This window comes from Mustelus asterias, chromosome 19 (genome assembly GCF_964213995.1).
Source record: "Mustelus asterias chromosome 19, sMusAst1.hap1.1, whole genome shotgun sequence".
In the NCBI taxonomy this organism is placed as follows: Eukaryota; Metazoa; Chordata; class Chondrichthyes; order Carcharhiniformes; family Triakidae; genus Mustelus; species Mustelus asterias.
The window spans coordinates 46,600,770-46,622,222 of NC_135819.1; the positions used below are offsets into that span (position 1 = coordinate 46,600,770).

At 50.7% G+C, this 21,453-nt stretch overlaps 1 protein-coding gene across 2 annotated transcripts in view; it reads right to left on the reverse strand.

Annotated features, from left to right (window-relative positions):
* ikbip (IKBKB interacting protein) overlaps positions 1-21,453 on the reverse strand; it is a 54,335-nt gene that overhangs the window by 17,985 nt on the left and 14,897 nt on the right. For both annotated transcript variants that reach the window (XM_078234715.1, XM_078234717.1), the window contains exon 2: positions 8,906-9,023. In XM_078234715.1, coding sequence (XP_078090841.1) covers positions 8,906-9,019 — 114 coding nt within the window. In that variant the 5' untranslated portion in view covers positions 9,020-9,023. The remainder of the gene's footprint in view (positions 1-8,905; positions 9,024-21,453) is intronic.

The following is a 21,453-nucleotide window of genomic DNA, read 5'->3' on the forward strand; positions in this document are numbered from 1 at the left end:
TAGACTAATTCAAGCAAAGCAGAGATGATTTGCCTTTGTGGGGCCTAGGGTTGAGCATAGCTCTCCCAAGGGCGGCACGGTGGTTAGCACTGCTGCCTCACCGCGCCAGGGACCCGGGTTCAATTTCAGCCTCAGGTGACTCTGTGGAATTTGCACATTCTCCCCGTGTCTGTGTGGGTTTCCTCCGGGTGCTCTGGTTTCCTCCCACAGCCCAAAGATGTGCAGGTTGGCCATGATGAATTGCCCCTTAGTGTCAGGGGAATTAGGACTGTAAATGTGTGAGGTTACAGAATGGAACCTGGGTGGGATTGTTGTCGGTGCAAGCTTGATGGGCGAAATGGCCTCCTTCTGTACTGTAGATTCTGTGAAAGATTTATTACTGCAAAATTCCTAATTGGGTTTTCCCAATTGCTTTCCATAACTTCAGCAGAAATCACAGTTACACATCTACTCGGAGTTTCCAAACATCTTCCAAAGTTACAGCAGATCAGGAGAACCTGAAATTTTTTTTTCCCCAAAGTCTTTATCAGCAATGAAGCAGAGGCTTTTTTCCCCCAAGATATGTGGATTGCTTCAGCTTTTCTGACAAATGGAGTGTCAATTATCTGAGATTATTCCAGGTGAATGCAAATATTCCCTGTGTACATTTATATCGAAGGGAGAATGTGCTTGCTTTCACCCATTATATAGCAAAAGAGTTAAGTGAATTATACTGAAGCAAGACTGGAAATTAGATAGATATTTTATATTTCCACACTACTGATGAGGAGCCTTGCCTGTATTGGTCAATTTCCGAAGTTTCAGTATTGATCTAGATTTGCAACATGTATTGCCAAAGGGTAAAACATTCCTGTTAGCAACATGAACTGATTAAATTATACAGCAGATGTCTTTGGTCACTATAGATGAACAGATATGTGCAACAGACTCTTGTCAAAAGTGATTAATGCTGTTTTGATTACCACTTTTTCAAAAAGAAATGGAGAAAAAAAATCGGAGTAGAATTTCTGCTCAATTTTCCTAAACTCCCACTCTAACCATGTCAAAATCCTTGTTGAAATGGCATAATTGTTTGCACTGCTTCTACCAAAATCATGGCAGGGCTCATTAAAACCATTGTGAAAATTTTGGATGCCGCTTCTAGGCACTCAAGGGTTCAAAGGTTTTGGACATAAACAGTGGGTATTCAATCTACTGGGAAGGGCAAAAGAGGATATCCAGGGAATTACAGGCCAGTTAGCTTAACATCTGTGGTGAGGAAATTGGTGGAAGTCTACAATCAAGGTTAAGGTAACTGGACATCTTGAAAATCTTCAGTTAATCAGAGAACCAGTGTGGATTCAGGACAGGTAGGTCATGCCTAAAAAACCTTATTGAATTTTTTGACGAAGTGACTAAGATGGCGGACAGGGGAATGTCTATGGATGTCATTTACATGGAGAAGGCCTTTAATAAAGTCTCACATAAAAAGACTGTTAAAAAAGGTAGAAGTCCATGGAATTGAAGGCAAATTACTGACATGGCTGGGAAATTGGCTGAGTGGCAGGCAGTGGAAGGTAGGGATAATGGGTAGGTACTCAAATTGGCAGGATGTGACGAGTGATGTCCCATAGGGATGTGTGTTAGAGCCCTCAATCATTCACATCATTTATTAATGACTTGGATAAGGACATAGAAAATCATCTGTTTAAATTTGCTTATGACACAAAGTTAGCTGGCATTGTGGTCAGTGTAGATAATAGCACAAAGGGGTAATGATAGACTAAGTGAATGGGCAGAACTGTGGCAGATGTCGATTTCAATCTAAGCAAGTATGAGGTTACTCATTTTGGACCAAAACGGATAGATCTCAGGGTACTTTCTAGATGGTATGAAGTTAAATACACTGGATGTCCAAAGAGACCTGGGGATCCAAGTGCATAGATCCTTAAATTGCCCAAACAGGTGCAGAAAGTAATCAAGGCGGTTAATGGAATGCTGGTCTTTATATCTAGAGGATTGGAGTATAAGGACGCAAACATTATGCTGCAGCAAAACGTGGGTTAGACCCCACTTGGAGTACTGAGAGCAGATCTGGGACCACACCTTAGGAAGGATATATTAGAGGGAGTGCAGTGCAACTTAAGAATTTTACCTAGATATCAGTGGTTTAATTGAGGGCAGATTATACAATCTTTTTCTTAATTCATTCATGGGACATGGATGTCGCTATCTGGCCAGCATTTATTCATGATGTGGAGATGCCGGCGTTGGACTGGGGTAAACACAGTAAGAAGTTTAACAACACCAGGTTAAAGTCCAACAGGTTTATTTGGTAGCAAAAGCCACACAAGCTTTCGAGGCTCTGAGCCCCTTCTTCAGGTGAGTGGGAATTCTGTTCACAAACAGAACTTATAAGACACAGACTCAATTTACATGAATAATGGTTGGAATGCGAATACTTACAACTAATCTTACAACTAAGCCTTCAGGAGAACAGTGACCAAGACACCACACAACCCTGCCACAGCAACCTCTGCAAGACGTGCCGGATCATCGACACAGATGCCATCATCTCACGTGAGAACACCATCCACCAGGTACACGGTACATACTCTTGCAACTCGGCCAACGTTGTCTACCTGATACGCTGCAAGAAAGGATGTCCCGAGGCATGGTACATTGGGGAAACTATGCAGACGCTGCGACAACGGATGAATGAACACCGCTCGACAATCACCAGGCAAGACTGTTCTCTTCCTGTTGGGGAGCACTTCAGCGGTCACGGGCATTCGGCCTCTGATATTCGGGTAAGCGTTCTCCAAGGCGGCCTTCGCGACACACGACAGCGCAGAGTCGCGGAGCAGAAACTGATAGCCAGGTTCCGCACACACAAGGACGGCCTCAACCGGGATATTGGGTTTATGTCACACTATTTCACATAAATATTTCTGCTTTTTTCCTCCTGAGTCTTTATCATGCGATCCTAGAATCAGAATTTATGTCACACTATTTGTAACTCCCACAGTTGCGTGGACCTGCAGAGTTTCACTGGCTGTCTTGTCTGGAGACAATACACATCTTTTTAGCCTGTCTTGATGCTCTCTCCACTCCCATTGTTTTGTTTCTTAAAGACTGGATTAGTTGTAAGTATTCGCATTCCAACCATTATTCATGTAAATTGAGTCTGTGTCTTATAAGTTCTGTTTGTGAACAGAATTCCCACTCACCTGAAGAAGGGGCTCAGAGCCTCGAAAGCTTGTGTGGCTTTTGCTACCAAATAAACCTGTTGGACTTTAACCTGGTGTTGTTAAACTTCTTACAGCATTTATTGCCCATCCCTAGTTGCCTAAGGGCAATTGAAAGTCAACTACATTGCTGTGGCTCTGGAGTTATATGTAGGCCAGATTGGGTAAGGACGGCAGATTTCCTTCCCTAAAGGGACATTTGTGAACCAGATGGGTTTTCCCGACAATTGACAATGGTGTCATGGTTATCAGTAAGTAGTCTCACAACACCAGGTTAAAGTCCAACAGGTTTATTTGGTAGCACGAGCTTTCGAAGCGCTGCCCCTTCATCAGGTGAGTGCAGGATTTGTTTCACAAACAGGGCATATATAGACACAAACTCAATTACAAGATAATGGTTGGAATGCGAGTCTTAACAGGTAATCAAGTCTTTACAGGTGCAGACAATGTGAGTGGAGAGAGGGTTAAGCACAGGTTAAAGAGGTGTGAATTGTCTCAAGCCAGGACAGTTGATCAGGGGATCAAAGTCAATATCCTGATCCCCTGTCCTGGTTTGAGACAATTGTTAGGAAGCACTTAGAATCATAGAAACTAGAAGCAGGAGTAGGCCACTCAGCCCTTCGAGCCTGCTTCAGTATGATCATGGCTGATCATCAAATTCAATATCCTGATCCCCCCTTCCCCCCATATCCCTTTAGCCCCAAGAGCGATATCTAATTTCTTTTTGAAATCAGACAACGTTTTGGCCTCAACCATATTTGGTGATAGTGAATTCCACACATTCACCACCCTCTGGGTGAAATTTCTCCTCACCTCAGTTCTAAAACATTTACTCCTTATCCTCAAACTATGACCCCTAGTTCTGGACTCCCCCGTCATTGGGAACATTCTTTCTGAATCTACCGAGTCTAACCCAGTTAGAATTTTATAAGTTTTTATGAGATTCTCTCTCTCTTCTAAACTCCAATGAATATAATCCTAACTAACTTAGTCTCTCCTCATGTGACAGACCCGTCATCCCAGGAATCAGCCTGATAAACCTTTGCTGTACTCCTTCTATAGCAAGGACATCCTTTTTCTGATAAGGAAACCAAAGCAACACACAATGCTCCAGGTATGGCCTCACCAATGCTCTATACAATGGCAGCAATACATCCCTATTCCTTATGCTCAAATCCTCTCACTATGAAGGCCAACATACATTTTGCCGCCTTTACTGTCTGCTGTACCTGCACACTTACTTACAGCGGCTGATGCACAAGGACACAAAGATCTCGCTGAATATCCACCTCTCTCAATTTACACCCATTCAAGTGATAATCTGTCTTCCTATTTTTGCTCCCAAAGTGGATAGCTTCTACACACAAAGGGTGGTAGAGGTTTGGTCCTCGCTTCCACAAATGGCAATTGATGCTAGATCAGTTGCTATCTTTACATTGGAGATACCTTTGCTTAACAAACATTAAAGGCAGGTGTATGGAATTAGGCCACAGATCAGCCACGGCGTAAAATTAAACGGTGGAACAGAGCTGAGTGGCCTACTCCTGTTCCTATGTTCCTAAAATGGTAATTCTAATTGGACAGGGCTGAATATATCAACACTAATAATTGACTCCTATTGGAATGATCATTTTAATGCAGAAAATTCGGGAGATATTTCTTGGTAGTTTAGGAACTTTACCTACTTGTTATTCTCCACTACCAGCAAATTAAATTAGCCTGGGAGAGGTTAACGCAGTATCAGAGTTGTACATGGATTGTTCCAGACAGAGAGAGACAGAGAGAGACAGAGAGAGACAGAGAGAGACAGAGAGAGACAGAGAGAGACAGAGAGAGACAGAGAGAGACAGAGAGAGACAGAGAGAGACAGAGAGAGACAGAGAGAGACAGAGAGAGACAGAGAGAGACAGAGAGAGACAGAGAGAGACAGAGAGAGACAGAGAGAGACAGAGAGAGACAGAGAGAGACAGAGAGAGACAGAGAGAGACAGAGAGAGACAGAGAGAGACAGAGAGAGACAGAGAGAGACAGAGAGAGACAGAGAGAGACAGAGAGAGACAGAGAGAGACAGAGAGAGACAGAGAGAGACAGAGAGAGACAGAGAGAGACAGAGAGAGACAGAGAGAGACAGAGAGAGACAGAGAGAGACAGAGAGAGACAGAGAGAGACAGAGAGAGACAGAGAGAGACAGAGAGAGACAGAGAGAGACAGAGAGAGACAGAGAGAGACAGAGAGAGACAGAGAGAGACAGAGAGAGACAGAGAGAGACAGAGAGAGACAGAGAGAGACAGAGAGAGACAGAGAGAGACAGAGAGAGACAGAGAGAGACAGAGAGAGACAGAGAGAGACAGAGAGAGACAGAGAGAGACAGAGAGAGACAGAGAGAGACAGAGAGAGACAGAGAGAGACAGAGAGAGACAGAGAGAGACAGAGAGAGACAGAGAGAGACAGAGAGAGACAGAGAGAGACAGAGAGAGACAGAGAGAGACAGAGAGAGACAGAGAGAGACAGAGAGAGACAGAGAGAGACAGAGAGAGACAGAGAGAGACAGAGAGAGACAGAGAGAGACAGAGAGAGACAGAGAGAGACAGAGAGAGACAGAGAGAGACAGAGAGAGACAGAGAGAGACAGAGAGAGACAGAGAGAGACAGAGAGAGACAGAGAGAGACAGAGAGAGACAGAGAGAGACAGAGAGAGACAGAGAGAGACAGAGAGAGACAGAGAGAGACAGAGAGAGACAGAGAGAGACAGAGAGAGACAGAGAGAGACAGAGAGAGACAGAGAGAGACAGAGAGAGACAGAGAGAGACAGAGAGAGACAGAGAGAGACAGAGAGAGACAGAGAGAGACAGAGAGAGACAGAGAGAGACAGAGAGAGACAGAGAGAGACAGAGAGAGACAGAGAGAGACAGAGAGAGACAGAGAGAGACAGAGAGAGACAGAGAGAGACAGAGAGAGACAGAGAGAGACAGAGAGAGACAGAGAGAGACAGAGAGAGACAGAGAGAGACAGAGAGAGACAGAGAGAGACAGAGAGAGACAGAGAGAGACAGAGAGAGACAGAGAGAGACAGAGAGAGACAGAGAGAGACAGAGAGAGACAGAGAGAGACAGAGAGAGACAGAGAGAGACAGAGAGAGACAGAGAGAGACAGAGAGAGACAGAGAGAGACAGAGAGAGACAGAGAGAGACAGAGAGAGACAGAGAGAGACAGAGAGAGACAGAGAGAGACAGAGAGAGACAGAGAGAGACAGAGAGAGACAGAGAGAGACAGAGAGAGACAGAGAGAGACAGAGAGAGACAGAGAGAGACAGAGAGAGACAGAGAGAGACAGAGAGAGACAGAGAGAGACAGAGAGAGACAGAGAGAGACAGAGAGAGACAGAGAGAGACAGAGAGAGACAGAGAGAGACAGAGAGAGACAGAGAGAGACAGAGAGAGACAGAGAGAGACAGAGAGAGACAGAGAGAGACAGAGAGAGACAGAGAGAGACAGAGAGAGACAGAGAGAGACAGAGAGAGACAGAGAGAGACAGAGAGAGACAGAGAGAGACAGAGAGAGACAGAGAGAGACAGAGAGAGACAGAGAGAGACAGAGAGAGACAGAGAGAGACAGAGAGAGACAGAGAGAGACAGAGAGAGACAGAGAGAGACAGAGAGAGACAGAGAGAGACAGAGAGAGACAGAGAGAGACAGAGAGAGACAGAGAGAGACAGAGAGAGACAGAGAGAGACAGAGAGAGACAGAGAGAGACAGAGAGAGACAGAGAGAGACAGAGAGAGACAGAGAGAGACAGAGAGAGACAGAGAGAGACAGAGAGAGACAGAGAGAGACAGAGAGAGACAGAGAGAGACAGAGAGAGACAGAGAGAGACAGAGAGAGACAGAGAGAGACAGAGAGAGACAGAGAGAGACAGAGAGAGACAGAGAGAGACAGAGAGAGACAGAGAGAGACAGAGAGAGACAGAGAGAGACAGAGAGAGACAGAGAGAGACAGAGAGAGACAGAGAGAGACAGAGAGAGACAGAGAGAGACAGAGAGAGACAGAGAGAGACAGAGAGAGACAGAGAGAGACAGAGAGAGACAGAGAGAGACAGAGAGAGACACAGAGAGACACAGAGAGACACAGAGAGACACAGAGAGACACAGAGAGACACAGAGAGACACAGAGAGACACAGAGAGACACAGAGAGACACAGAGAGACACAGAGAGACACAGAGAGACACAGAGAGACACAGAGAGACACAGAGAGAGACAGAGAGAGACACAGAGAGACACAGAGAGAGACAGAGAGAGACAGAGAGAGACAGAGAGACACAGAGAGACACAGAGAGACACAGAGAGACACAGAGAGACACAGAGAGACACAGACACACACACACACACACACACACACACACACACACACACACACACACACAATCTAGCCAATTCTTCTTTTTGCAATATTTTCTCATATCCTTAGGCACTAAGGCTTCATCTTTTATAATCATGTCAACATCTCTACAAAACTACAGCTAGGTTATACACCTTGCATTGTGTTGTATCAATTGTACAGGTGTTTTAAAATTCAATTAACCAAAACATAAAATGAAATATGCAGCAAAGATACTGGCCGGAATTCTACAACGTTGGATGCCTTACCCCGCTGCCAGCAAGAACGGTGAATTTGGCGCTCAACAGCGGGACTGAAAAATCCCAGCCGCAGATGTGGTTGAGAATCCTGGCCACCGTCTCAAATTAATCACCTTCAAATAAGAATTTCAAGCCGCCAAATGATTTATTGATCTTTATTTGTAGATCTTTGGTCATGTACATACAATAATCATTGAACTTGAAAGTAATTTATTGGAAATGAAGTGTTTTGAGATATTTCTGGGAGGATTAACAAAAAAGGTATGATGAAAATCTAAGGGTGCGATCTTACCGACCGTTCACGCCATGCTCCCGCTGCTGTGAAGTTGGAGAATTTGGCACCCAGCCAAATCTCCATTCACTGCAGCGGGATGGGAAACTCCCGCTGGCATGCACAGCCATAACATTCTGGCCTAAGATTTTGCATCCAGAATATGTGCCATTTTTCCAGGATATATACAATTTTGTCAGGATATTGTTAATAATAGACACACTTCTTGGAAAAATTACAACAATAGCAAGGCACTTAAACTAAATTAAATTGAAACAATAGTATTCATGCTTTCTACAAAGAGAAATAAGGTGTTAATCTGCAGGATTCTTCATGGGCTTCTTCACTGGCTTCCTTGATTTGGGCCATAACCACTTCCCAATCTTACGTGCCACACAAAGGGTGTAGAAGATTTCTTCTACGTTGAACAGACTGCTTCAGAGGGTACTTATGTCAAGTACAGACTGTGGAACTGGAGTCAGGTACGGACAGCAAGTTTTCTGCCTTAAAAGACCAGTATAACAATCCAGAAACTTTGGTGGCAACTTCTGATTGTAGCTCATAAAATAAAGATTTATTGAATTCAATTCAAACTGTGTCAGGATTTGATGTCAGAAATTTTGGATTACCAACGCAGGACCAGATCCACTGTGCTCAGTGAATATTGAGCACTGTCTCTTAACTGAACCGTAAGCAATTAAAAAAAATAATTCATGTTTAGTCTAATATGCATCTTTTTTTGCTAAACTTTTTAAGATGGGTACTTTATTGCATTTACCTTTTTTGAAACTTTGTTAATTTCATCTTCCAGTGCCTGGGCAGCCACAGTTTTCATGTAGAGATGCTGGTACTTCTGCTCCACTTCAGCAAACCTAGCTGACTGCTGGAACATGAGCCTGCAAAAAAAAAGATAAGTTTCACAATGTTGAACTTATTCACAGTTCGGTACCGGCAGCTTCCAGCCAACAGCAAGCAAAAACTGAATAGTTAAAATCATCCGGGTGATTAGATTTTCAAAACCTTCAAAGTTTAAGCTATTAGTTACACATCAATAGAATGGAGGGAAATACAAGCTCTGTACCTCTTGAATTTTTGCACCAAAGAGAAACATTGATATTAATAAATTGCCACACACCCAGGAAGTGGCAATGAGGACCTAAATGTACAATGGACTGCAGCATAGCTCCAACTGTAGACCAAGTGGTCATGTGATGATGTGGATACTTAAAAGGTCACATGACAGGAGCACAGGCGTTCTCCCCAGAGTGATGGCAGAGTAAAGCATGCAAGTGCTGCTCACAAAACAACAATAGTTTATTCAGTACTAAGTCCTTGGCCGCCAGTCATTGGAACCCAGTGCTTCTACATGATGTCAGGAGTTGGCAGTATGGATTGAGGACTTTGCCACGTGGATCCACTCCTGTTCAGCAGAAACACTGCAGACAACTGGGCCAAGTTTTAAAAGGAGTTGCACATCTATTGCAGTGCCGGATTAGTGGACAAATCAAAAATGGGACAAACTTACACCTCACTATATCTAGTGGGTCCCAAGGCTGTTGAGAAGTTTGAATCGTTTGTCTTTCAAATTGAGAAAGAGAACCTCGATATAATCTTTATACAGTTTGCAAATATTTACTTGTCAGTGACGAACATAATACTCTAGAGGCATGCATTTAACTCTACAAACTAAAAGATAAAAGGAAACAATGGATGAGATTCCCCACAGCATTTTTCTTGTTGGCGGGAGGCGGTGGGCCATTGGCTGACAGCAGGATCCTCTGGTCCCGCTGTTGTCAATGGGACTTCCCATCGAAGCCACTGGGAAACCCACAGCAAGGGGTGCACCATTGGTGGGACCAGAAGATCCTACCGGCATGAATGATCGGAAAATTCCGGCCCTTGAAAATCTTAGCAAAAAGATGAATTTGGCACCCGTACCAATGAGTTGGTCGAATAGTCTGCGGGGTCCACAGTGATCTTGTCCATAAGCCGCTGCTGCAAGAGAATGATTTAACACTACAAACAGCCATTAGCATTTGCATGCTAAATGAACAATCTGAAAATAAAGCAGCTAGGAGTTTATCTAGGAAACAGAAGTGTTTGTAGTGCAGGGCACGCACGCCCTGTCCAACTGCAGTGGCCATCGCCCTCAAAACAAAACAGCATGTTTGGCTTATCATAAAGGCTGCAATAAATGTGGCATTATTGGAATCATAATGCAAAATGCTGCTGATCAAAACCACAGCAGCCTTACTTTGCCACCAGTCACACTGCAGCCAGTCAGTCCTCCAAGGTTAGGAACATCAGCAAGGTGAATGAACCGGAGCTCAGCCAGAGCAACCAAACCACTGCATCGCCAACAATACTCTACTGAGTGTCAGGAAAGGGTGAGATCTTCACCATCCTCAACATGATTTGCAGCAAGGCAAAACAGAAGGTAAAGATTGACTCTGGAACAAAGTGTAATGCATTGCTCAGGCAAATTCTACAGGAACTAGAACCATATGCAGCACCAGACCCCAAAACCCTGGTGGAGCTCGTGGCCTCTGGCAAACAAGCCATCCGCACAGAATGTGTGGCTATTCTCCATTGCACACAAGGCTGCTTCAAGATTCACATTGCTGACCTGAATATAAGGCCACTGTTAGGTCTTTGGGACAGCATCACATTGGGGCTCTTCCAACTTGGTCCAGAGGAACATGCTCTGCAACACCATGCCCCAGAAATGAGTACAAAGACCGCTTCAACTGTGGAGTCATTGGTAAGCTACCAGTAATTTACCACAAGACTAGATGACTCGGTACTGCCAATTTGTCCCGAGAAGAGTACGAATAGTCATGACGCAGAGAGTAGTCCATGAGCTGCATCGGATGATGACACTGGGGATCATAACCCCCATGGATGAGGCCACAGAATGGGTTTCAGCAATGGTGGCTGCTGTAAAGAAAGATGGCATGGTCAAGATTTGCATCAACCCAGTAAGGTGCTCCTCAGACCTCTTCACCCACGGAAGACAGTGGACCAGGTGATAGCAGACATGGCCAATGCCAAGGCTTTTAGCATCCTGGAAGCAAATTCCACAAGATGAAGAATCCTTGAAATTTACCACATCCATGTCTCCGGTAGGCAAATATTGTTTTCTTTGTAAGCCCAATGGGATCACTACTGGCAGCATGTCTTCCAGCGGTCTTCGAGCAACTCTTTGCAGGCCAATCCTGTGAAATTGCTGTCAATTACATTGTGGTCTGGGGTCATACTATGCAAGAACATGATGCACATCATCATCTCATCCTGGACAGACTCAGAACTAGACCGCTAAAGCTGAACCCTGCTAAATGCAGATGCAGGGTCAACTTGGTTCCCTGCATGGGTCACTTACTCACAGCCGATGGCAGGAGGAAGATCCAGAGGAGAAAACGGCTATACGACAGACAGCCATTCACATGGACAAGCACATTTTGCAGTGCTTCCTTAGTATGACAAATTATTTTTCTAAGTTCGTCCCATGTTACAGTGAGGTCATTTCACCTCTTCGCCAGCTCCTCCACCAGGACATCAAATGGTGTTGGCAAGAGCACCACACAGTGCTCTTCAATAGATGCAAATAAGCACTCTCAGCCCCATCAGTGCTACAAGACTTCGATGTTCGAGCACCCGTACCCGTCAGCAGGTGCCTCTCAGTACAGACTTGGCACAGTCTGCAAGCATAATGGCAGACCAGGCCTTTGCATCAAGGGCCCTCACTGACACTGAGACTCGCTATGTACAGATCGAAAGGGAACTCCTCACTCCAGTTTCTGCCTTGTCAGAAATTTCATGATTTCATTCATGGTCACCCTGCAAGTGTTGAAACTGATTATCAGTCACTCAACTATCCTAAAAAGGCCTCTTCACATTGCAATGCTACAATCTGTGTCGTCTCCTGATATGGTAAGGAACGATACTTGGCTGATGCCCTTTCCAGACCCTTCAGACAAGGCAAATTGTGAAGAAGATACAGACATCATGACGATAGGGGTGCTGTCCTCTCTTAGAATCCAGGAACTCAGATGACCACAGGCAGACATCACTTGCACACAACCGCGTAACATTATCACGAGGGGCCAGCCTGATTCCTCAAAAATGTTTCCCCACGAGTTTCACATTATCCTCGCCAGAGATGAACTAACCACACAGGATGGATTTGTCATCCCTACTTCTCTTCAGGAGGTAGCACCCATAGCAACTTCACCAAAGGCACCCAGGGTTGTAAGCAACCAGATACAAGGCTACAGAATCACTATACATCTCTATAAATGTGTGCTAACCTGGAGCGGGAAGTCTCCAGATGTACACCATGCATTGGACTCAAGATGCATCAAACAAAAGAACCACTGCAGCTACACAAGATCCCAGACCTCCCATGGTACCTTACGGTACCTGACATCTTCAAAAGGAATGGTAAGCAACGTTTAGTCTGAGTGAACTCAACTACCTATCAGAAATAAAGGGGAACACAGTCATAATCAAGCACTTTGCCCATTCAGCTCCACTAAATTTAGAAATTTGCACACACGTGGATTTTTTGAGCACATCATGAGCAGCCCCCTATAGCCACTGTCCAATGGCCTGGCAGAATAGGCCGTACTCTCAGCTAAACATCTTCTAGAGAAATGTGCCCAGGATCAGACCGATTACTGTGCTACACTCCTCCGCCTGCGAAACAGTCCAAGACCAGGTCTGCCCTCGTCAGCACAGGGACTATTTTCGAGGCACACCAGGACCAAAATTCCGACTGCCAAGGCTCTTTTGAGGCCCAAACTCCATACCATTGTGAGTGGTGCCCTCATGGAATGCCAATTAAGAGCGAAAATGCACAATGAATACAACGCCCACAGACTTGGCCCTCTAACATCTGATCAAACGGTCAGGATCCAGACCACACACAGCCACAAGTTGTTCCACAGCCATGCCCCGCATCCAAACATTTACGTTTTATCTCAGATTGCACCAACTAGGTGCAAAAATCGCATCATCGCCAGCTACAAATATGGGAACCAGCACCAGCAAAGGCCACGGTATCCAGCCACCCTGCCTACAATACAGGCCTCGTAGACCAATGGAAATGGAGGCTCTTCCAGAGGCCTACGCAGCAAGCTCTGCACCTACTGGAACGCCCCAGGTCATCCACACTGAGGACACCAGCCCGAGAACATCTACGCACAATCAATTGGAATAATTACACCCTCGGGAGATATGACCAAACTAAACATGAGGTTCCAAGACTATGTAACAAACTAGTCTATAACTGCCTTAGTCTTTTTTCTTTTTTTTGTATTTTTATTCCAATTCAAATCAAATCAAATGCAATTCAGAGTCTCAACAAGTTGAGACATTCCTGATCCAAGCTAACAAGACAGGGCTCTCACCTCCTGTCTTGGGCTTGATCTACACGATCCAAGCTGATTGGAGTAGGCATAACTCCTCCTCCAAGACTTGATCTCATTTGCATTTTAGCCTTTTAAACAGCAAGGGTTGAGTGGAGAAGGGGGAAAGAGACATGATGGGCTATGCAGCAGCTACAACAATTTAATCCGTGTTTCACCCTATGTAAATAGTTATGTATTGTTATCCTGCTCAATCTGTATATTATCAAATGGTTGGCACACAATTATTGTTCACACAGACGATCACATGTCAATACCATCAGTTGTCCCAACTTAGACAAGGAAACGTGGACAAGTGCTCACATGATGACACAGCTATTTATCTCCCTGGAACGTGGGCAGCGCTGCTCAGAGTGCTAAATAAACCACTGTTGTTGTTATGTCTTTATGCCAGTCATTGGAATCCAACAGTTCTACACCAACCTTGGCAAGGAAGCCAATTCCCCGGCATCCAACTGTGTTGTTGTTGTTCTCAATTAGTTATTTGCTCCACAACCTCTTAATTGCTACGGGGCCAAAAAAAAGGAATGTTAACCAACATTGGAAATACTCATCAGGCCCGGCAGCATCTGGGGAGAGAGAATCAGAGGTAACGTTGTTGTTCGGAGAAAGGGTGACCAGCCATGAAGATTAACTCTGCTTCTCTCTCCACAAATGCTGCCTGACCTGTGGGGGTGGGTGGGGGAGCATTTCTTTGTTTTGTCAAGTGTCACACAATCCAATCAAGCCTGCACCGCCTTTGAAAGGCTGTGCGCGACTCTGAAAAGTAAGCGGATGTTCAATTAACACACAGAAACACTGCAAAAAAAAAGGGCGTTTCTTAAATGTATCCATCCCAAAGGAGCAGAATCTAACGGACCCGTGGTGGAAGGGGGTGGAGTGGGGTGAGGTTGAGTGTGTGCGCGCACGTATGTGGGACGGGTGGGGGGAGGGAGGGGGGCGGTGTGTGTGTGGGGGAGAGGGGGGAGGTGCGCGTGTGGAGGGGGGCAGTGCGCGTGTGGAGGGGGCGGTGTGTGTGTGTGTGGGGGAGGGGGCGGTGTGCGTGTTGGGGGGGGGTGCAGTGCGCCTGTGTGGGGGGACGGGGGGACGGAGGGGTGTGGTGCGCCTGTGGGGGGGGGGGTTGAGGGCCGGTGCACCTGTGTGGGGGGGGGTCGGTGCACCTGTTGGGGGGGGGGGAGGGGGGGCTGGGCGGTGCACCCGTTGGGGGGGGGGGGGCGGCGGTGCGACTGTGGGTGGGGAAGGGGGGCGGTGCGCCTGTAAGGGGGGGAAGAGGGCGGTGCACCTGTAAGGGGGGGGAAGGGGGGCGGTGCTCCTGTGGGGTGGGGGTGGAGCGCCTGTGGGGTGGGGGGGGGGCGCTGCGCCTGTGTGGGGGGGGGGAGAGGGGGTGCTGCGCCTGTGTGGGGGGGGGGGGGAAGAGGGGGCGGTGCGCCTGTGGGGGGGGGGGAGGAGGAGGAGGGGCGGTGCGCCTGTTGGGGTGGGGGGGCGGTGCGCCTGTCGGGGGGGCGAGGGGGCGGTGCGCCCGTGGGTGGGGGGGGAGGGGGGCAGTGCGCCCGTGGGTGCGGGGGGTGGTGCGCCCGTGGGTGCGGGGGGGGGGGGGTGGTGCACCCGTGGGTGTGGGGGGGGGGGGGGGGCGGTGCGCCCGTGGGTGTGGGGGGGGGGCGGTGCGCCCGTGGGTGCGGGGGGGAGGGGGGCGGTGCGCCCGTGGGGAGGGGGGTGGGGGCAGTGTGCCCGTGGGAGCAGGGGGGGGCGGTGCGCCTGTGGGTGCGGGGCGGGGGGGGGGGGGGGGGGGGGGAGTGGTGCGCCCGTGGGTGTGGGGGGGGGGGGGGGTGCGCCTGTGGGGGGGGGTGCACGTGTGGCTGGAGGGGTTGTGCGTGTGGATGGGAGAGGGGTTGTGTGTGTGTGTGTGTGTGCGGGGGGGGGGTGATGGGGGTTGTGGGTGTGTGTGTGGGGAGGGATGGAGATTGTGTATGCGCGTGTTGGGGGGTGGAGGGGTGCGGTGCGCCTGCGGGGGTGATGGGGGTTGTGTGTGTGTGTGCGGGGGTGATGGGGGTTGTGTGTGTGTGTGCGGGGGTGATGGGGGTTGTGTGTGTGTGCGGGGGTGATGGGGGTTGTGTGTGTGTGGGGGGGTGATGGGGGTTGTGTGTGTGCGGGGGGGTGATGGGGGTTGTGTGTGTGTGCGGGGGTGATGGGGGTTGTGTGTGTGTGGGGGGGTGATGGGGGTTGTGTGTGTGCGGGGGGGTGATGGGGGTTGTGTGTGTGTGCGGGGGTGATGGGGGTTGTGTGTGTGTGGGGGGGTGATGGGGGTTATGTGTGTGTGGGGGGGGTGATGGGGGTTGTGTGTGTGTGCGGGGGTGATGGGGGTTGTGTGTGTGTGGGGGGGTGATGGGGGTTGTGTGTGTTTGCGGGGGTGATGGGGGTTGTGTGTGTGCGGGGGGGTGATGGGGGTTGTGTGTGTGTGGGGGGGTGATGGGGGTTGTGTGTGTGCGGGGAGGTGATGGGGGTTGTGTGTGTGTGGGGGGGTGATGGGGGTTGTGTGTGTTTGCGGGGGTGATGGGGATTGTGTGTGTGCGGGGGTGATGGGGGTTGTGTGTGTGTGGGGGGGGTGATGGGGGTTATGTGTGTGTGGGGGGGGTGATGGGGGTTGTGTGTGTGTGCGGGGGTGATGGGGGTTGTGTGTGTGTGGGGGGGTGATGGGGGTTGTGTGTGTTTGCGGGGGTGATGGGGGTTGTGTGTGTGTGGGGGGGTGATGGGGGTTGTGTGTGTGCGGGGGTGTGATGGGGGTTGTGTGTGTGTGGGGGGGTGATGGGGGTTGTGTGTGTGCGGGGGGGTGATGGGTGTTGTGTGTGTGTGTGCGGGGGTGATGGGGGTTGTGTGTGTGCGGGGGTGATGGGGGTTGTGTGTGTGTGGGGGGGGTGATGGGGGTTATGTGTGTGTGCGGGGGTGATGGGGGTTGTGTGTGTGTGGGGGGGTGATGGGGGTTGTGTGTGTTTGCGGGGGTGATGGGGGTTGTGTGTGTGTGGGGGGGTGATGGGGGTTGTGTGTGTGCGGGGGGGGTGATGGGGGTTGTGTGTGTGCGGGGGGGGTGATGGGGGTTGTGTGTGTGTGGGGGGGTGATGGGGGTTATGTGTGTGTGGGGGGTTATGTGTGTGTGGGGGGGTGATGGGGGTTGTGTGTGTGTGGGAGGGTGATGGGGGTTGTGTGTGTGTGCGGGGGTGATGGGGGTTGTGTGTGTGTGCGGGGGTGATGGGGGTTATGTGTGTGTGGGGGGGTGATGGGGGTTATGTGTGTGTGGGGGGGTGATGGGGGTTGTGTGTGTGTGCGGGGGTGATGGGGGTTGTGTGTGTGTGGGGGGGTGATGGGGGTTGTGTTTGTACGGCGGGGTGATGGGGGTTATGTGTGTGTGGGGGGGTGATGGGGGTTGTGTGTGTGTGCGGGGGTGATGGGGGTTGTGTGTGTGTGGGGGGGTGATGGGGGTTGTGTGTGTGCGGCGGGGTGATGGGGGTTGTGTGTGTGTGGGGGGGTGATGGGGGTTGTGTGTGTGTGGGGGGGCGATGGGGGTTATGTGTGTGCGGGGGGGTATAGGGGTTGTGCGTGTGCATGTTTATGATTTATATAAACGATCTGGAAGAAGGTGTAACTGTGTTGATCAGTAAGTTTGCGGACGACACAAATTGGCAGGACTTGCAGATAGTGAGGAGCATTGTCAGAAGCTACAGAAGGATATAGATAGGCTGGAAATTTGGGCAAAGAAATGGCAGATGGAGTTCAATCCTGATAAATGCGAAGTGATGCATTTTGGTCGAAATAATGTAGGGAGGAGCTATACGATAAATGGCAGAACCAAAAAGGGTGTAGATACGCAGAGGGACCTGGGCGTGCAAGTCCACAGATCCTTGAAGGTGACGTCACAGGTGGAGAAGGTGGTGAAGAAGGCATATGGCATGCTTGCCTTTATAGGATGGGGCATAGAGTATAAAAGTTGGGGTCTGATGTTGCAGATGTATAGAACGTTGGTTCGGCTGCATTTGGAATACTGCGTCCAGTTCTGGTCGCCACACTACCAGAAGGACGTGGAGGCTTTGGAGAGAGTACAGAGGAGGTTTACCAGGATGTTGCCTGGTATGGGGAGTTATGAGGAGAGATTGGGTAAACTGGGGTTGTTCTCCCTGGAAAGACGGAGGATGAGGGGAGACTTAATAGAGGTGTATAAAATTATGAAAGGCATAGATAGGGTGAACGGTGGGAAGCTTTTCTCCAGGTCGGTGGTGACGTTCACGAGGGGTCATAGGTTCAAGGTGAAGGGGGGGAGGTTTAACACAGATATCAGAAGGACATATTTTACACAGAGGGTGGTGGGGGCCAGGAATGCGCTGCCAGGCAAGGTGGTGGAGGCGGACACACTGGGAATGTTTAAGACTTATCTAGATAGCCACATGAACGGAGTGGGAATGGAGGGATATAAAAGAATGGTCTTGTTTGGACCAGGGAGCGGCACGGGCTTGGAGGGCCGAAGGGCCTGTTCCTGTGCTGTATTGTTCTTTGTTCTTGTTCTATGTGCGGGGGGGATGGGGTGTGTGTGTGTGAGAGATCGGGGGGTATAGGGGTTGTGTGTGCGCGGGGGGATCGTGTTTGTGTGTGTGTGTGCGCGGGGGGGATGGGTGTTGTGTGTGTGTGTGCGGGGGTGATGGGTGTTGTGTGTGTGTGTGCGGGGCGAAGGGGGTTGTGTGGGTGTGCGCGGGAGGGATGGAGGTTGTGTGTGTGCATGTGCGGGGGGGATTGGGTGTGTGTGTGAGAGATCGGGGGGTATAGGGGTTGTGTGTGCGCGGGGGGGATGGGTGTTGTGTGTGTGTGTGCGGGGGTGATGGGTGTTGTGTGTGTGTGTGCGGGGCAAAGCGGGTTGTGTGGGTGTGCGCGGGAGGGATGGAGGTTGTGTGTGTGTGTGTGGGCGCGGGGAGGGGGGGATGGGGGTTGTGGGTGTGGCTGTGGGGGGAATGGGGTTTGTGTGTGTGTGTATGTGGGGGGGGGGATGGGGGTTGTGTGTGCACACGCGGGGAGGTGGTGGATGTGTGTATGTGTGTGCGTGGGGGAGGATGGGGGTTGTGTGTGTGTCTGTGGGGGGGGGGGGGAATGGAGGTTGTGTGTGTGTGTGCGGGGGAGATGATGGGGGGGATGATGGGGGTTGTGTGTGTGTGTGTGCGGGAGAGGATTGGGGTTGTGCATGCACGGGGGGGGGGGGGGGGGGGGGAGTGTTGCGCGTGGGGGGGGGGGGGTTGCACCCGCGCCGGGGGATTGTGTGTATGTGTGTGTGGGGGGGGGGGCGCTATTGTGTGTGTGTGTGTGTGTGGGGGGGGGCGCTATTGTGTGTATGTGGGGGGGGGGTGCTATTGTGTGTGTGGGGGGGCTATTGTGTGTGTGTGGGGGGGCTATTGTGTGTGTGTGGGGGGGGGCTATTGTGTGCGTGTGTGGGCGGGCTATTGTGTGCGTGTGTGGGCGGGCTATTGTGTGCGTGTCTGGGGGGGCTATTGTGTGCGTGTGTGGGGGGGCTATTGTGTGCGTGTGTGGGGGTACTATTGTGTGCGTGTGTGGGGGTGCTATTGTGTGCGTGTGTGGGGGTGCTATTGTGTGCGTGTGTGGGGGGGCTATTGTGTGCGTGTGTGGGGGGGCTATTGTGTGCGTGTGCGGGGGGGCTATTGTGTGCGTGTGCGGGGGGGCTATTGTGTGCGTGTGCGGGGGGGCTATTGTGTGCGTGTGTGGGGGGTGCTATTGTGTGTATGTGGGGGGGGTGCTATTGTGTGTGTGGGGGGGCTATTGTGTGTGTGTGTGTGTGGGGGGGCTATTGTGTGTGTGTGTGTGGGGGGGCTATTGTGTGTGTGTGTATGGGGGGGCTATTGTGTGTGTGTGTGTGTGGGGGGGCTATTGTGTGTGTGTGTGTGTGGGGGGGCTATTGTGTGTGTGTGTGTGGGGGGGCTATTGTGTGTGTGTGTGGGGGGGCTATTGTGTGTGTGTGTGTGGGGGGGGCTATTGTGTGTGTGTGTGTGGGGGGGCTATTGTGTGTGTGTGTGGGGGGGCTATTGTGTGTGTGTGTGTGGGGGGGCTATTGTGTGTGTGTGTATGGGGGGGCTATTGTGTGTGTGTGTGTGGGGGGGCTATTGTGTGTGTGTGTGTGTGGGGGGGCTATTGTGTGTGTGTGTGTGGGGGGGCTATTGTGTGTGTGTGGGGGGGCTATTGTGTGTGTGTGTGGGGGGGGGCTATTGTGTGTGTGTGTGTGGGGGGGCTATTGTGTGCGTGTGTGTGGGGGCTATTGTGTGCGTGTGTGGGGGGGCTATTGTGTGCGTGTGTGGGGGGCTATTGTGTGCGTGTGTGGGGGGGCTATTGTGTGCGTGTGTGGGGGGGCTATTGTGTGCGTGTGTGGGGGGGCTATTGTGTGCGTGTGTGGGGGGGCTATTGTGTGCGTGTGTGGGGGGGGCTATTGTGTGTGTGTGGTGGGGCTATTGTGTGTGTGTGTGGGGGGGCTATTGTGTGCGTGTGTGGGGGGGCTATTGTGTGCATGTGTGGGGGGGCTATTGTGTGTGTCTGGGGGGGCTATTGTGTGTGTGTGTGTGGGGGGGCTATTGTGTGTGTGTGTGGGGAGGCTATTGTGTGTGTGTGTGTGGGGGCTATTGTGTGTGTGTGTGTGGGGGGGCTATTGTGTGTGTGTGTGTGGGGGGGGGCTATTGTGTGTGTGTGGGGGGGGGGCTATTGTGTGTGTGTGTGTGGGGGCTATTGTGTGCGTGTGTGGGGGGGCTATTGTGTGCGTGTGTGGGGGGGCTATTGTGTGCGTGTGTGGGGGGGCTATTGTGTGCGTGTGTGGGGGGGCTATTGTGTGCGTGTGTGGGGGGGCTATTGTGTGCGTGTGTGGGGGGGGCTATTGTGTGCGTGTGTGGGGGGGCTATTGTGTGTGTGTGTGTGTGGGGGGGCTATTGTGTGTGTGTGGGGGGGCTATTGTGTGTGTGTGTGGGGGGGGGCTATTGTGTGTGTGTGTGTGGGGGGGCTATTGTGTGTGTGTGTGTGTGGGGGGGCTATTGTGTGTGTGTGTGGGGGGGCTATTGTGTGCGTGTGTGGGGGGGCTATTGTGTGCGTGTGTGGGGGGGCTATTGTGTGCGTGTGTGGGGGGGCTATTGTGTGCGTGTGTGGGGGGGCTATTGTGTGCGTGTGTGGGGGGGCTATTGTGTGCGTGTGTGGGGGGGCTATTGTGTGCGTGTGTGGGGGGGCTATTGTGTGCGTGTGTGGGGGGGCTATTGTGTGCGTGTGTGGGGGGGCTATTGTGTGCGTGTGTGGGGGGGCTATTGTGTGCGTGTGTGGGGGGGCTATTGTGTGCGTGTGTGGGGGGGCTATTGTGTGCGTGTGTGGGGGGGGCTATTGTGTGCGTGTGTGGGGGGGGCTATTGTGTGTGGGGGGGGCTATTGTGTGTGTGTGTGTGTGGGGGCTATTGTGTGTGTGTGTGGGGGGGCTATTGTGTGTGTGTGTGTGGGGGGGGTTTTGTGTGCGTGTGTGGGGGGGCTATTGTGTGCGTGTGTGGGGGGGCTATTGTGTGCGTGTGTGGGGGGGCTATTGTGTGCGTGTGTGGGGGGGCTATTGTGTGCGTGTGTGGGGGGGCTATTGTGTGCGTGTGTGGGGGGGCTATTGTGTGCGTGTGTGGGGGGGCTATTGTGTGCGTGTGTGGGGGGGCTATTGTGTGCGTGTGTGGGGGGGGCTATTGTGTGTATGTGGGGGGGCTATTGTGTGTGTGTGTGGAGGGGGCTATTGTGTGTGTGTGGGGGGGGGGCGCTATTGTGTGTGTGTGTGTGGGGGGGCTCTTGTGTGGATGTGTGTGTGGGGGGGCTATTGTGTGTGTGTGGGGGGGCTATTGTGTGTCGGGGGT